At 42.8% G+C, this 15200-nt stretch overlaps 1 protein-coding gene across 7 annotated transcripts in view; it reads left to right on the top strand.

Annotated features, from left to right (window-relative positions):
* The window catches only part of ATP8A2 (ATPase phospholipid transporting 8A2), a 692754-nt gene that overhangs the window by 425002 nt on the left and 252552 nt on the right, over nucleotides 1–15200 (top strand). For all 7 annotated transcript variants that reach the window (XM_073340296.1, XM_073340286.1, XM_073340306.1 and 4 more), the window contains one exon: nucleotides 7425–7608. In XM_073340296.1, the coding sequence (XP_073196397.1) occupies nucleotides 7425–7608 (184 nt within the window). The remainder of the gene's footprint in view (nucleotides 1–7424; nucleotides 7609–15200) is intronic.

The following is a 15200-nucleotide window of genomic DNA, read 5'->3' as shown; positions in this document are numbered from 1 at the left end:
AAGAAATCAGTGACCATCTCAAGTTGTAACTTCTACAGCTAAGATACTGTATGCATCAAAAAATATTCTCTGGAGCCGGGAAATGTATTTTTCAAGGGGAAAAATATGCATGTTATAAAAGCATACATTTATTATAGGCCTTAATTTGAAATTGAATACATCTATCTTACAGCAAAGAGAGCCTTATTTGGATGTTAAACTATAGTGCAGTACAGTTTAATATGTTAGCTGTGGGTATAGTCTATCTGTATCTACCCCAGATATATATTACTAGGAATGTGATTGAAACACTTTTCTGGAATTGGGAGGTAATAAGTGCTAATAAGATAATACGAAGAAATTGTTCCACCTTTGGGTATTAGTTATTCATTGACAACCTTAACTGAATAGTACAGCATTGGTACATGGAATATGTGTACAGTATGTAGGGTTTAATAAAAAAATCCAGTTTGTATTATGATATTTTATTGACTGACAAATAACGTATAATTAAATGCAAAATCAACATTTGTGGAAGCTTAACCCCAATCCTGCGAGTATTTATTCATGTACTTAACTTTACTTTTCTGAGTAGCCCCATTAACTTCAATTAAAAACACAGTCCTGTTTCATAGTTATAAGGGGTTAAGATTATGGGACTTGTTCCTCCTCTCAACCCGGGAATGTGGTGGAAGGAATAGAAGGCATCGCCAGTGAAAATGTGAAAACAGCATCTTGAGGCCATGGGTGACCAAGTATGAGTTATAGCAGCCTTCAGATTGCTCTAATTTATGATGAAGCTGGCCCTAACCTCAGCTATCTAGTATCAATTGAGCCCCAGCCCTTATCCTGTGCTGCCTGGTTTGACCAGATAATCTGGGCCCATGTGTTCAATAACCTCTCAAAAGTCAGGAAACTGAGAAACCTGAATTAATATTGATTTTGCATTTGTGTATATTACTTGTCAAAGAATACAACCTCAGTCATATTTTTCAAATTAGTTGTCATATGATTTTGCTTCTTTTATTGCCCTCCTCTGACTGTGACAGTGATGAAATTTTGAAAGAAAAACTTAGATACCAATTCTGAGCCCATGAGTGAAATTACCCACTAGCAAGTTGTAAACACCTCAAACGGGGTTGCCAGGGAAGCCCTGAGAGAATCTGAGAGAATCTTTGTTGTAGCTGGTGTCTGGACTCTTTAGAAGAACGCATTAATAGCCCTGATCTTCTATCAGGATTCTCAAACATGGATCTCTGCATCTGTTTGGAGTCCCACTGATGTTAGCAAGACCCCCTGTATGGACACAGGGCTCTGCTCTAGCAGATTCCAATACACAATAGGGTCTACATATATGAAAACATTTTTTTTCTAAGGGCATGTCTACACTTACCTCCAGAGTGAAAGATCCAGAGTGGGTCAATTTATCGCATCTAGTGAAGACATGATAAATTGACCACCGAGTGCTCTCCCATTGACTCTAGTACTTACCGTGGGTGAACTGAGGCGGCCACCTCAGGTGCCAGACTGTGGGGGGGGGGGGGCACCACTAGGACCCAGAGTGTAGAAAATTGAGTCTGCTACTGGTGCATATGTAATCTTTCTGCTCTAGATGCACAGAGATGGTGGAGTGCTGTGCTGGAGGAAGGAGGGCACAAGAGACATAACAGGCAGGCAGGAGAAAAGGTGAGAGGGAATAACAGAAAGCAGCAGGAGCTGCAGGGAGAGAGAGGAGGAGGAGGAGCCTCTTATGTACCTCTCTAGCACCCGCAGGAGCCTGGACTGATTAACACCAGCTTCTCTGGGAGCTTCCTGTTTCCTGCTGCTTCCCTGAACCCACTTGAGGAGAACAGGCAGTCAACTGAAGTAGTAGGAGCCAGTTAGGCCCTTAAGATGCGGATATCTTCCCTCACTCAGGCCCTGCTACCAGCCTCCTTATTTGTCCCCTTCAATTGAGTGTTGAGAGCCACTATAACTGTCACAGAACATCAGTCATCAGTGAAAGAAGAAAATGCCCCTCTGGGGCAGCATTCAGAAAAAGAAAGAAAGCAAAGGCAGCTTTTCTATCTAAGCAGGAAGGAGCTCTCCTGAGATACATAGACACAAATGTTCAGGGTGAGCCTTCCGGCCCCAGTGAGGATGTGGGTGGTGAGGAGATGCCTGATCTTCCAGTTAGTCGGAGTGCAGGTGACCTGGCAGCTACTGCAGCATCCATATCTCCATCTCAAATGGAAGTAACCATGCACATTCCTGAAGAAAAGTGTAGATCAGAGAAGAGTGTGGTGGAGGTACAAGAAACAGCTGCTGCTGAGTTTAATTCCTTAAGTCTAGATGATCCAGGACTCTGGACCCACTTGAGCAGTAGCCTGAGGTACTTCCTTGTACTGCATGGGCCACAGTAAGTGAAAAACTTCATGTTCCCCAAAGACAATGAAAATAGAAGTTTCCGTCCAACACATTACTGGCGTGAAATCCCCAATGGTGACAAAGTGGAGAGGCCGTGGCTTTATGTACTCAAAAACCCAGAATGCTGCATGCTGTTTTTGTTGCAGACTCTTCCAGTCTAATGCTGCAGCCACATTGAGTTCTACAGGAAAAAAAGGACTGGAAAAATCTGGCTAGAAATCTGGCATGCCATGAGAAGACAGCAAATCACCAGAGAGCATTCCATAGATGGAAAGAGCTTGAGATGAGACTAAGGTTAAAGGCCCCCATAGATGATCAGCATCAAGAGAAGATTGCATCAGAATCTCTTTACTGGCAAAATGTTCTGAAAAGGCTCATTGCCATTGTGAGAATGCTTCCTACCCAAAACCTAGCACTGTGTGGCACTTCAGATCAGCTCTATGTGCCAAACAGTGGAAACTTCCTTAAAATTGTGGAGCTAATGGCTGAGTTTGATGCTGTACTCCAGGAGCATCTAAGAAGAGTCACCACCCAAGAAATGTACACACACCAGTACCTTGGAAAAACAATTCAAAATGAGATCATACAGTTACTGGGAACAAACGCCAAACAGAGGATTGTGGCAGATCTGAAGTCAGCAAGATATTACTCTGTTACTCTGGACTGCACACCTGACATCAGCCATACGGAACAAATGACTTTAATGGTGCGTTTTGTAATAACAACAGAACCTAGTGAAAATGTCCCTGCAATGGTGACTGTCAGAGAGCATTTTCTAGAATTTATTGACATTGTTGATACTACAGGAGCTAGTATGACAAACGTGCTTCTTAAAAAGCTGGAAGATACAGGAATTGCGATAGCTGACAGGAGGGGTCAGGGCTACGATAATGGTGCCAACATGAAAGGAAAGAACAGACGAGTGCAGACACAGATCCAAGAGTTAAATCCTCGAGCTTTTTTTGTCCCATGCAGTTCTCATTCATTGAACTTGGTGGTCAGTGATGCAGCATCAGCTTCTAGTGAGGCTGCTGAATTTTTTAATGTAATTCAAAACATCTATGTATTTTTTTTCTCTGCATCAACTCATCAATGTCAAATTTTGAAGCAACATCTGGGAACATCCTTTCTGACACTGAAACCACTGAGTGCCACACGATGGGGAAGTCGAGAGGAGGCGATAAAGCCTATCAAAGACCAAATTGGGAAGATAGATGATGCCATAGTTGCTATTATGGAGGATAATGCTATGACAGGAACTGTTCGTGGGAGAACAGTGGCAGAGGGAAATGGAATCACCAGAAACATACGTAACTTCAAATTGCTGTGTGGCTTAGTGTTGTGGCATGACATACTGTTTGAAATAAATGTTGTAAGCAAGAGACTCCAAGGTGTTGTCCTTGATATATCTGGAGCAATGGAACAACTGGACAAAGCAAAGTCATACCTACAGTCTTACCAGTCAGATGAGGGATTTCAAAATGTTCTGAAGAGTGCACAGAAGTTGGCAGAGGAACTTCACACTGAAGCTATTTTCCCACCCATTCAAGAATACAAGAGTCACCGAAGATGACATTTTAATTACGAGGCACAGGATAATCCCATAAGAAACCCCAAACAACAATTCAAAGTTGAATTCTTTAACCGGGTGCCAGATTGTGCAATACAGTCAGTTAAAGAACGTTTCATGCAGCTCAGGGAACACAGCAGTTTATTTGGGATGTTGTAGGATATTCCAAAACTCCTCGCTATACCTGAAGACCTACACCAGCAATGCAGGGCACTAGAGACAGTGTTGACACATGATGACATGCGCCATATTGATGCCAGTGATTTAGGTGATGAACTGAAAGCCCTTTCAAGACACATTTCAGCAGTATCAACTCCAAAGGCTGTTCTGGAATATATGTGCACAAATAAGATGACCACCCTCTTTCCAAATGCTTTTGTTGCTCTGCGCATACTTCTCATACTTCCTGTAACAGTTGCCAGTGGAGAACGCAGCTTCTCCAAACTGAAGTTAATAAAAACACATTTACGCTCCACAATGACACAGGAGAGGCGGGTTGGCCTTGCAACCATCTCAGTAGAGCATGAGCTGGCCCAGACTGTGGACCTTCAGCAGGAAGCAGTTCAAATCTTTGCAACCAAGAAGGCACGGAAAGCACCACTTTTATTATTCAAACAAATAAAAATGCCAGTGTTTACTATGCAGACAAGAAAAGTTACATTCGTTGTTCAGGCGTTTGAAAGTTAAATGTTACTTAAAATTTTTGAACAAGACATTTTAAGTTGTTCTCCTTTATTGGGGTAGGCGACAGAGCAGTACCATGAGAGGAGTAGAACAGGAAGAAAGCAGAATTGAGACCTTTCAAAGTTTTGGCCCAAGCGAGGGAGTTTGGGGGCGCCATTTGAGCTCCCTGCCTCAGGTGCCAGAATGTTGTGGGCCGGCCCTGGCGAGAAGCGTAGGTGGAGTCGATGGGGGAGCATCAGCAGTCGACCTACCACAGAGAAGACACCATAGTAAGTAGATCTAAGTGTGTTGACTTAGGTTACGTTATTCACAGAGCTGAAGTTGCGTAACTTAGATCGATCCCCCTCCCCCCCCCCAGTGTAGAGCAGGCCTAAGTACTTTTAAACACAGTATATGTAATAGAGTAATCTTTTTAGCTATTTTTTACACTGAGGCAATTCAGATAAATTGGTAAGGAGAAAAATTAACATTCGTTTTAAAAATATTAAACAAACCAAAGTCATTTTATAAGTAAGCAAAAAGAGCTAGCAGGGTGTGCAGTTATGGAGAAATTACACTTCTCATGTGGCGAAAGGTCTTTGGCTTTGCATCTTGCCTCCAATGCACCAGAGGCATGTAAATGATGTTCTGAGCATACACACAGACACACTCCTGTAAGAGAGAACATCGAGCATATTCTCATTAGTATTTTACACCGTTAACATATATAAAAGTTAGAATTTGACTCAAATTAAGTTCAGAGATGCCTTATAATTATAGTCTACATCTAATTTACAACATAGATTAGTAATATGGTCTGTATTTTCTGTTTCCAGTACAGTTGAGTCCCTGGAGTGCTAAAGTACTATTTTACATTGGTGTACAACTGAGGGTTTAATAAATCTGTCCAATGAGAATTTCATGCACAAAGTCATTGGGATTAAGTGGTTTTTATGGCCCAGTCAACTTTCCTCTGCTTTGTTTTTTGAAACTCGACAGCTGCTAGCTCTTCTAAATGTTTTTGTTAACATATGAAGATCAACCACAGTAACTTTAAAAAACAAAAACAAAAAACTTTCAAACTAGTCATCAGGCCTGATCCTAAAAGGTGCTCAACACGAGGCAGAATCAAGCCCTTAAAGTGAAAGGCCTACCAAAAGCCATATGCTCTTTTTCCTGATCAGCTATAATTCAGCCAAATGTATAAAAGGGATAAATATGTCACTCCCACAGAGTGCAGCAATCTGAAAAAATAGTGAATAAAAATACTTATGTTAATAGTAAAGCCTTTGGGTATCAATTATATTTTGTTTGTGAGTGCATGTGTCTGCTTCAGCTGTGAAACAGCTTTGTCTAAAGCTTTATGGAAGGGTGTGTAGAGCAGTTTTGAGACTTCATTTGACTAAAAGTGATGTGGAAAGGAATTAAGGTTGTTTGTACAGATGGGCCTAGAATTAAAATACTCAGACTGGCTATTTGTGGGTATTGCCAAAATACCCTTCAATAATCTGGGTATTGTACCTGAATAAAAGTTGTTTTGAGTGTGTGATGATTCAATGTATTACATAAAGGTTCTGAGTCTTCTCTGACTTACACTGATGTAAATCAGGAGTATCTCCATTGAATTTTGTGGAGGCATGTCAAGTTGAAACTGACGTAAATGAGAAGAATCAGGTTCAAAATATCTACGTATAAGATAGATATGAGTGTACATGAGGATAAATACGTTATGGAGTCATAGGGCCACATTCTGCTCTCAGTTATACTGATGTAAATAGCAGCGTAACTCCACTGAAGTCAATGGAGGTATACAACTGTCAAAATGAAGTAAGTGACATTGGCATGAAGCCCTTATTCAACACTTTGAAATGGCCAGAGCTAAAGGATTTGGCCCACATGCAGAAATCCCATTGGTGTCTATGGCTGTTTTACAGAAGAGCAGTTGCAGCTTTGGGGTCTTCATCCTGCATCCTGCACAGAGAAGACCCGTATTTCATTTAGTGGCCTACACTTGCAGCATATTGGTACAGCAGTTAACTATGAGCTGTCAGGTTCCAAGAGTAACCTATTCGGACAAGTTATGAGGTGATCTCAATGATGATGTACATTACATGCAGACAACCAACATAAGATAGCATTAAGGTGGTGTAATTTACCGACTAAAGAGATTAATAGATGGGGTTGTAACAGAGGAAAAGCAACCCACAGCAGGGAGTAAGCAAGTGTAAAATAAGTGGGAAGAAGGGGCTTTTCCTATACCACCTTATTTCTTCCTGGTAGTTGCTTGTCCTCCTACAATCCTGTCCTTCAACCTCAAAAACCACCACCACCGTTTGTACCAATTGACCTCCTTGGTAGAAGTCTCTGCAAAGAGGCTGAGTATTGAAAGCACCTTAGAGACTGACTTATCCTCCTGACCTAAAGGTGGCCTATCCAGTTGGAGCAGCAGGGAAGCTTGCACAGCTGATGCATACGATGTAGCAGATAAAGAAAAGACTTCAGTCTCCAAGCCTTTAAATCTGGCATCTCTCATGAGCATTAAATTCTCACACCCAAAAAAATAAATTTGATGTTTTTGTTTATGATCTCTATTTATTCATTCATTTTAGCTTATAAAAATGGAAAATGCTTCTCTCTCTTTCTGAAAACATTTGGCATATGTTCTAAACTCTGAGTGTTGAATTAGGCAACTTTCCAGTAACTCCCTTCCAGCACATCTAAATCTAGATTACAGCTGTCTTTTTGGAAAGGCATACATAACTCAGCATGTGGGAAACTGACTGACATTTTCTCCTCTCCTTTTCAGAGTGTCTCCTCTGCAGAAGTCTGAAATAGTAGACATGGTAAAGAAACATGTAAATGCCATCACATTAGCCATCGGAGACGGTGCCAATGACGTGGGAATGATCCAAACCGCGCATGTGGGAGTCGGGATCAGTGGGAATGAGGGCATGCAGGCAACCAACTCTTCTGATTACTCCATAGCACAGGTCAGAGGCACTAAAAAGCAGCTGCCATGTTCTGCTGACAGAGGTATCAGCTGTGTGTCAGCATAAGCGCTTCATTGCTGGCTTTCAAGCCGAGAGAATCTTTGTTCATATCCTCCTTGAGACAGCCATCTAAAACTGATACCTCGGATGTATTAGGGATCATTTTAGTTTTGATCTTGTTGTGCCCTTTGGGGCAATGATCAACCCTTTCCTAAAGGCTCAGGTTTCTTCTTGCCAGCTGTGGAACATTCAAACTGTTCAGTAATCAGGGAAAGGCACCGTTCATGACAGTTATATTTAATGCCCTTCTAATTATAATTTATCTTCCTCAGTGTGCTCTTGTCACTGACACCTGTTGGTGAACTATATTAATGTCCAGAAGAGGTAGATGATGATGGGACATTTCTTTTATTTCGAAGTCTCTTTACCCTGTTTTTCTTAAACTACTAAAAAATCAGTTATTCAAATACTAAAAAGCTGGTCAATATTTTGAGATAATTCAGGTAGTGACAGTGACTAGGGTACATGCTCCTAAGTCATCCCATCAAATTCAGCACTGATTACTTTATCTATAGGCGGTAGTGGGAAGAAGCCATGCAGATTGCGGCAGCTCTTTGTTTAATTGAACAAATCAAAATATCAACATATTAAAAGCAACAAAAGAAAAGAGACTTTTGCTGATGTAAATGTACTGTGAATGTTGTTTGTTTACAGTTAAGGTATCATATTCACTATCACTTGTGATAAGAAAATCTTTAATATTTGGTAATAGTACAAGAACGTTAGATTCAAATCTAGAACAGGGTAATGACCAGAAGTCGTTACAGTCTGCTGGCTCTTTGGTAGCCTATGAGAAAAGGGTTGGGATTTCATGCCACATGCATGTAGGCAGCTATCAGATGAACTCACTATGAAATCTTCCTTTACAATTTATACTAATTGGCACCCTTGTTGGAAATTTCAGCAGATAGCTGAAGGATTGGAAGGGCAGAAAGGCAAACTCCGCTATTGCTCCTCGAGGTAGTTGTTCCTGAACAGGTTGACCCATTGACAGAGCAATCAAGGAACCGTGTATTGCTGCTGCCATGGTGTATGTGTGCCGTGGTCAGGCAGAGGGCCTCCATATTCAGTGGTGGTCATCTGAGAATTTTCACAAGCACTAATTGCACTTTTAAAATTTCAGGTTAAAAACCTCATCCAATATTAATTCAGTAATAGACAGTAGTATACTGCAAGTACACTTATACAGTATGACACCAAAAAAGTAATACATCAGGACAACCTTCAACTGCCTTGATCACAATGGTTACGCTGTCCAGCAGTGGTCTCTACATTACTAATCTTCATACCCTCTACCATATAATACTTTTGAGGCACAATTCATTTAAAAAATCTGTATTTACAGAGACTTCGTAAGATTCAATTTATTTATTAAAATGACAGTGTAAAAGAATAAATAGGTAGTCAGAGTTTTGTCCATAGATGGCCTATCACATTTTATTAATGCCTTTGGCATTTAATCTAATTAGTTTAAACCTGATGAAGTTGTTTGATATTCATGTGTCACTTTCAAGTGGCTTTTGGGTTAATCTAAGAATGGTGAAAATGGGTTGTGCTCAGTTTAACTGTGGTTTGAGGATTATTGACAATAGCAATAGAGATAATGTTATAGTTAGGGCTGTCAAGTGATTCAAAAAATTAATCGCGATTAATCACGCGATTAAACAACAATTGAATACCATTTATTTTAAGAAAGAATGAGGAGTACTTGTGGCACCTTAAAGACTAAAAAATTTATTTGAACATAAGCTTTCATGGGCTAAAGCCCACTTCATCAGATGCATGCAGTGGAAAATACAGTAGGAAGATATATAGATATAGATATAATTATATACAGACAACATGAAAAAATGGGGGTTGCCATACCAACTCTTAACAGACCTATCGATTAAGGTGGGCTATTAGCAGGAGAAAAAAAACTTTTGTAGTGATGATCAGGATGGCCCATTTCAAACAGTTGACAAGAAGATGTGAGTAACAGTAGGGGGGAATTAGCATGGGGAAATAATTTTTAGTCAGTGTAATGACTCATCCACTCCCAGTCTTTATTCAAGCCTAATTTCATGGTGTCCAGTTTGCAGATTAATTCCAGTTCTGCTATTTCTCGCTGGAGTCTGTTTTTGAAGTTTTTTTGTTGAATAATTGTGACTTTTAAGTCTGTAACTGATTGTCCAGGGAGGTTGAAGTGTTCTCCTACTGGTTTTTGAATGTTATAATTCTTGACGTCTGATTTGTGTCCATTTATTCTTTTACGTAGAGACTGTCCAGTTTGGCCAATGTACATGGCAGAGGGACATTGCTGGCACATGATGGCATATATCACATAGAATCATAGAATATCAGGGTTAGAAGGGACCCCTGAAGGTCATCTAGTCCAACCCCCTGCTCGAAGCAGGACCAATTCCCAGTTAAATCATCCCAGCCAGGGCTTTGTCAAGCCTGACCTTAAAAACCTCTAAGGAAGGAGATTCTACCACCTCCCTAGGTAACGCATTCCAGTGTTTCACCACCCTCTTAGTGAAAAAGTTTTTCCTAATATCCAATCTAAACCTCCCCCACTGCAACTTGAGACCATTACTCCTCGTTCTGTCATCTGCTACCATTGAGAACAGTCTAGAGCCATCCTCTTTGGAACCCCCTTTCAGGTAGTTGAAAGCAGCTATCAAATCCCCCCTCATTCTTCTCTTCTGCAGGCTAAACAATCCCAGCTCCCTCAGCCTCTCCTCATAACTCACGTGTTCCAGACCCCTAATCATTTTTGTTGCCCTTCGCTGGACTCTCTCCAATTTATCCACATCCTTCTTGCAGTGTGGGGCCCAAAACTGGACACAGTACTCCAGATGAGGCCTCACCAATGTCGAATAGAGGGGAACGATCACGTCCCTCGATCTGCTCGCTATGCCCCTACTTATACATCCCAAAATGCCATTGGCCTTCTTGGCAACAAGGGCACACTGCTGACTCATATCCAGCTTCTTGTCCACTGTCACCCCTAGGTCCTTTTCCGCAGAACTGCTGCCTAGCCATTCGGTCCCTAGTCTGTAGCGGTGCATTGGATTCTTCCATCCTAAGTGCAGGACCCTGCACTTATCCTTATTGAACCTCATCAGATTTCTTTTGGCCCAATCCTCCAATTTGTCTAGGTCCTTCTGTATCCTATCCCTCCCCTCCAGCGTATCTACCACTCCCAGTTTAGTATCATCCGCAAATTTGCTGAGAGTGCAATCCACACCATCCTCCAGATCATTTATGAAGATATTGAACAAAACCGGCCCCAGGACCGACCCTTGGGGCACTCCATTTGATACCGGCTGCCAACTAGACATGGAGCCATTGATCACTACCCGTTGAGCCCGACAATCTAGCCAGCTTTCTACCCACCTTATAGTGCATTCATCCAGCCCATACTTCTTTAACTTGCTGACAAGAATACTATGGGAGACCGTGTCAAAAGCTTTGCTAAAGTCAAGAAACAATACATCCACTGCTTTCCCTTCATCCACAGAACCAGTAATCTCATCATAAAAGGCGATTAGATTAGTCAGGCATGACCTTCCCTTGGTCAATCCATGCTGGCTGTTCCTGATCACTTTCCTCTCATGCAAGTGCATCAGGATTGATTCTTTCAGGACCTGCTCCATGATTTTTCCAGGTACTGAGGTGAGGCTGACTGGCCTGTAGTTCCCAGGATCCTCCTTCTTCCCTTTTTTAAAGATTGGCACTACATTAGCCTTTTTCCAGTCATCCGGGACTTCCCCGGTTCGCCACGAGTTTTCAAAGATAATGGCCAATGGCTCTGCAATCACAGCTGCCAATTCCTTCAGCACTCTCGGATGCAACTCGTCCGGCCCCATGGACTTGTGCACGTCCAGCTTTTCTAAATAGTCCCTAACCACCTCTATCTCCACAGAGGGCTGGCCATCTCTTCCCCATTTTGTGATGCCCAGCGCAGCAGTCTGGGAGCTGACCTTGTTAGTGAAAACAGAGGCAAAAAAAGCATTGAGTACATTAGCTTTTTCCACATCCTCTGTCACTAGGTTGCCTCCCTCATTCATTAAGGGGCCCACACTTTCCTTGGCTTTCTTCTTGTTGCCAACATACCCAAAGAAACCCTTCTTGTTACTCTTGACATCTCTCGCTAGCTGCAGCTCCAGGTGCGATTTGGCCCTCCTGATATCATTCCTACATGCTCTGATATCATTCCTACATCCCCGAGCAATATTTTTATACTCTTCCCTGGTCATATGTCCAACTTTACACTTCTTGTAAGCTTCTTTTTTATGTTTAAGATCCGCTAGGATTTCACCATTAAGCCAAGCTGGTCGCCTGCCATATTTACTATTCTTTCGACTCATTGGGATGGTTTGTCCCTGTAACCTCAACAGGGATTCCTTGAAATACAGCCAGCTCTCCTGGACTCCTTTCCCCTTCATGTTAGTCCCCCAGGGGATCCTGGCCATGCGTTCCCTGAGGGAGTCGAAGTCTGCTTTCCTGAAGTCCAGGGTCCGTATCCTGCTGCTTACCTTTCTTCCCTGCGTCAGGATCCTGAACTCAACCAACTCAAGGTCACTGCCTCCCAGATTCCCATCCACTTTTGCTTCTCCCACTAATTCTACCCGGTTTGTGAGCAGCAGGTCAAGAAAAGCACCCCCCCTAGTTGGCTCCTCTAGCACTTGCGCCAGGAAATTGTCCCCTACGCTTTCCAAAAACTTCCTGGATTGTCTATGCACCGCTGTATTGCTCTCCCAGCAGATATCAGGAAAATTAAAGTCACCCATGAGAATCAGGGCATGCGATCTAGTAGCTTCCGTGAGCTGCCGGAAGAAAGCCTCATCTACCTCATCCCCCTGGTCCGGTGGTCTATAGCAGACTCCCACGACTACATCACTCTTGTTGCACACACTTCTAAACTTAATCCAGAGACACTCAGGTTTTTCTACAGTTTCGTACCAGAGCTCTGAGCAGTCATACTGCTCCCTTATATACAGTGCTACTCCCCCACCTTTTCTGCCCTGCCTGTCCTTCCTGAACAGTTTATAACCATCCATGACAGTACTCCAGTCATGTGAGTTATCCCACCAAGTCTCTGTTATTCCAATCACGTCATAGTTCCTTGACATCACCAGGACCTCCAGTTCTCCCTGCTTGTTTCCAAGGCTTTGTGCATTTGTATATAAGCACTTGAGATAACCTGCTGATTGCCCCTCATTCTCAGTATGAGGCAGGAGCCCTCCCCTCACAGACATTCCTGCCTGAGCTTCCTCCCGGCATCCCGCTTTCCCACTTACCTCAGGGGTTTGGTCTCCTTCCCCCGGTGAACCTAGTTTAAAGCCCTCCTCACTAGGTTAGCCAGCCTGCTGGCAAAGAAGCTCTTCCCTCTCTTCGTAAGATGGTGCCCGTCTCTGCCCAGCACTCCTCCTTCATGGAACACCATCCCATGGTCAAAGAATCCAAAGCCTTCTCTCCGACACCACCTGCGTAGCCATTCGTTGACTTCCATGATTCGACGGTCCCTACCCAGGCCTTTTCCTTCCACGGGGAGGATGGACGAGAACACCACTTGCGCCTCCAACTCCTTTATCCTTCTTCCCAGAGCCACGTAGTCTGCAGTGATCCGCTCAAGGTCATTCTTGGCAGTATCATTGGTGCCCACGTGGAGAAGCAGGAAGGGGTAGCGATCCGAGGGCTTGATGAGTCTCGGCAGTCTCTCCGTCACATCGCGAATCTTAGCCCCTGGCAAGCAGCAGACTTCTCGGTTTTCCTGGTCAGGGCGGCAGATAGATGACTCAGTCCCCCGGAGGAGAGAGTCCCCGACCACCACCACCCGCCTTCTCCTCTTGGGAGTGGTGGTCATGGAACCCCCAACCTCAGGACATCGCATCTCATGCCTTCCAACCAGCAGAGTCTCCTTCTGCTTTCTCGCCCCAGACATATCATCTGGTCCACTCTCCGCAACGGTACCTGTGGAGAGAACATGAAAGCGGTTAGTTACCTGTGTCTGTGTTACTGGAACCCGGACATTCCGCTTACCTCTTCTGGAGGTCACATGTTGCCAAGCTTCTTCACTGGCCTCTTGGCTCCTCTGTGCAACCTGCTCTATATCTTTAGAGCTTTGTGCCCCTAGAAGCCTATCCTGAGTTTTGTCCAAAAAATCCTCAGTTTCTCGTATGCAATGCAGGGTCGTTATCTGTTGCTCCAGACCTTCAATCTTCTCTTCCAATATGGAGACCAGCTTGGTAGATGTGCAAGTGAACGAGCCTCTGATAGTGTGGCTGATGTGATTAGGTCCTATGATGGTGTCCCTTGAATAGATATGTGGACAGAGTTGGCAACGGACTTTGTTGCAAGGATAGGTTCCTGGGTTAGTGTTTTCGTTGTGTGGTGTATGGTTGCTGGTGAGTATTTGCTTCAGGTTGTGGGGGCTGTCTGTAAGTAAGGACTGGCCTGTCTCCGAAGATCTGTGAGAGTGAGGGATTGTCCTTCAGGATAGGTTGTAGATCCTTGATGCGTTGGAGAGGTTTTAGTTGGGGGCTGAAGGTGACGGCTAGTGGCATTCTGTTACTTTCTTTGTTTGGGCCTGTCCCTCAGTAGGTGACTTTACAGACCAAAGTCGCAATTATTCAACAACAAAACTTCAAAAACAGACTCCACCAAGAAATAGCAGAACTGGAATTAATCTGCAAACTGGACACCATTAAATTAGGCTTGAATAAAGACTGGGAGTGGATGAGTCATTACACAAACTAAAACTATTTCCCCATGCTAATTTCCCCCCTACTGTTACTCACAGCTTCTTGTCAGCTGTTTGAAATGGGCCATCCTGATCATCACTACAAAAGTTTTTTTTCTCTTGCTAATAGCCCACCTTAATCGATAGGTCTGTTAAGTGTTGGTATGGCAACCCCCATTTTTTCATGTTGTCTGTATATAATTATATCTATATCTATATATCTTCCTACTGTATTTTCCACTGCATGCATCTGATGAAGTGGGCTTTAGCCCATGAAAGCTTATGCTCAAATAAATTTGTTAGTCTCTAAAGTGCCACAAGTACTCCTCATTCTACAGACTAACACGGCTACCGCTCTGAAACCTGTAATTTATTTTAAATATTTTTGGATGTTTACTACATTTTCCAATATATTAATTTCAATTACAACAGAGAATGCAAAATGTACAATGCTCACTTTATATTTATTTTTTATTACAAATATTTGCACTGTAAAAAAACAAAAATTGTATGTTTCAGTGCACCTCATCCAAGTACTGTAGTGCAATCTCTTTATCATGAAAGTTGAACTTACAATGTAGAATTATGTACAAAAAAAATTGCTTTCAAAAATAAAACAATGTGAAACTTTAGAGCCTACAATTCCACTCAGTCCTACTTCTCTGTCAGCCAATCACTCAGACAAACAAGGTTGGTTACAATTTGCAGGAGATAATGCTGCCTGCTTCTTGTTTACAATATCACCTAAAAGTGAGCACAGGCGTTTGCATGGCACTGTTGGAGCTGGCGTTGCAAATATTTA

The sequence above is a fragment of the Lepidochelys kempii genome, chromosome 1 (genome assembly GCF_965140265.1).
Source record: "Lepidochelys kempii isolate rLepKem1 chromosome 1, rLepKem1.hap2, whole genome shotgun sequence".
Classification (NCBI taxonomy): Eukaryota; Metazoa; Chordata; order Testudines; family Cheloniidae; genus Lepidochelys; species Lepidochelys kempii.
This window is presented reverse-complemented; position numbering and strand designations above follow the sequence as displayed.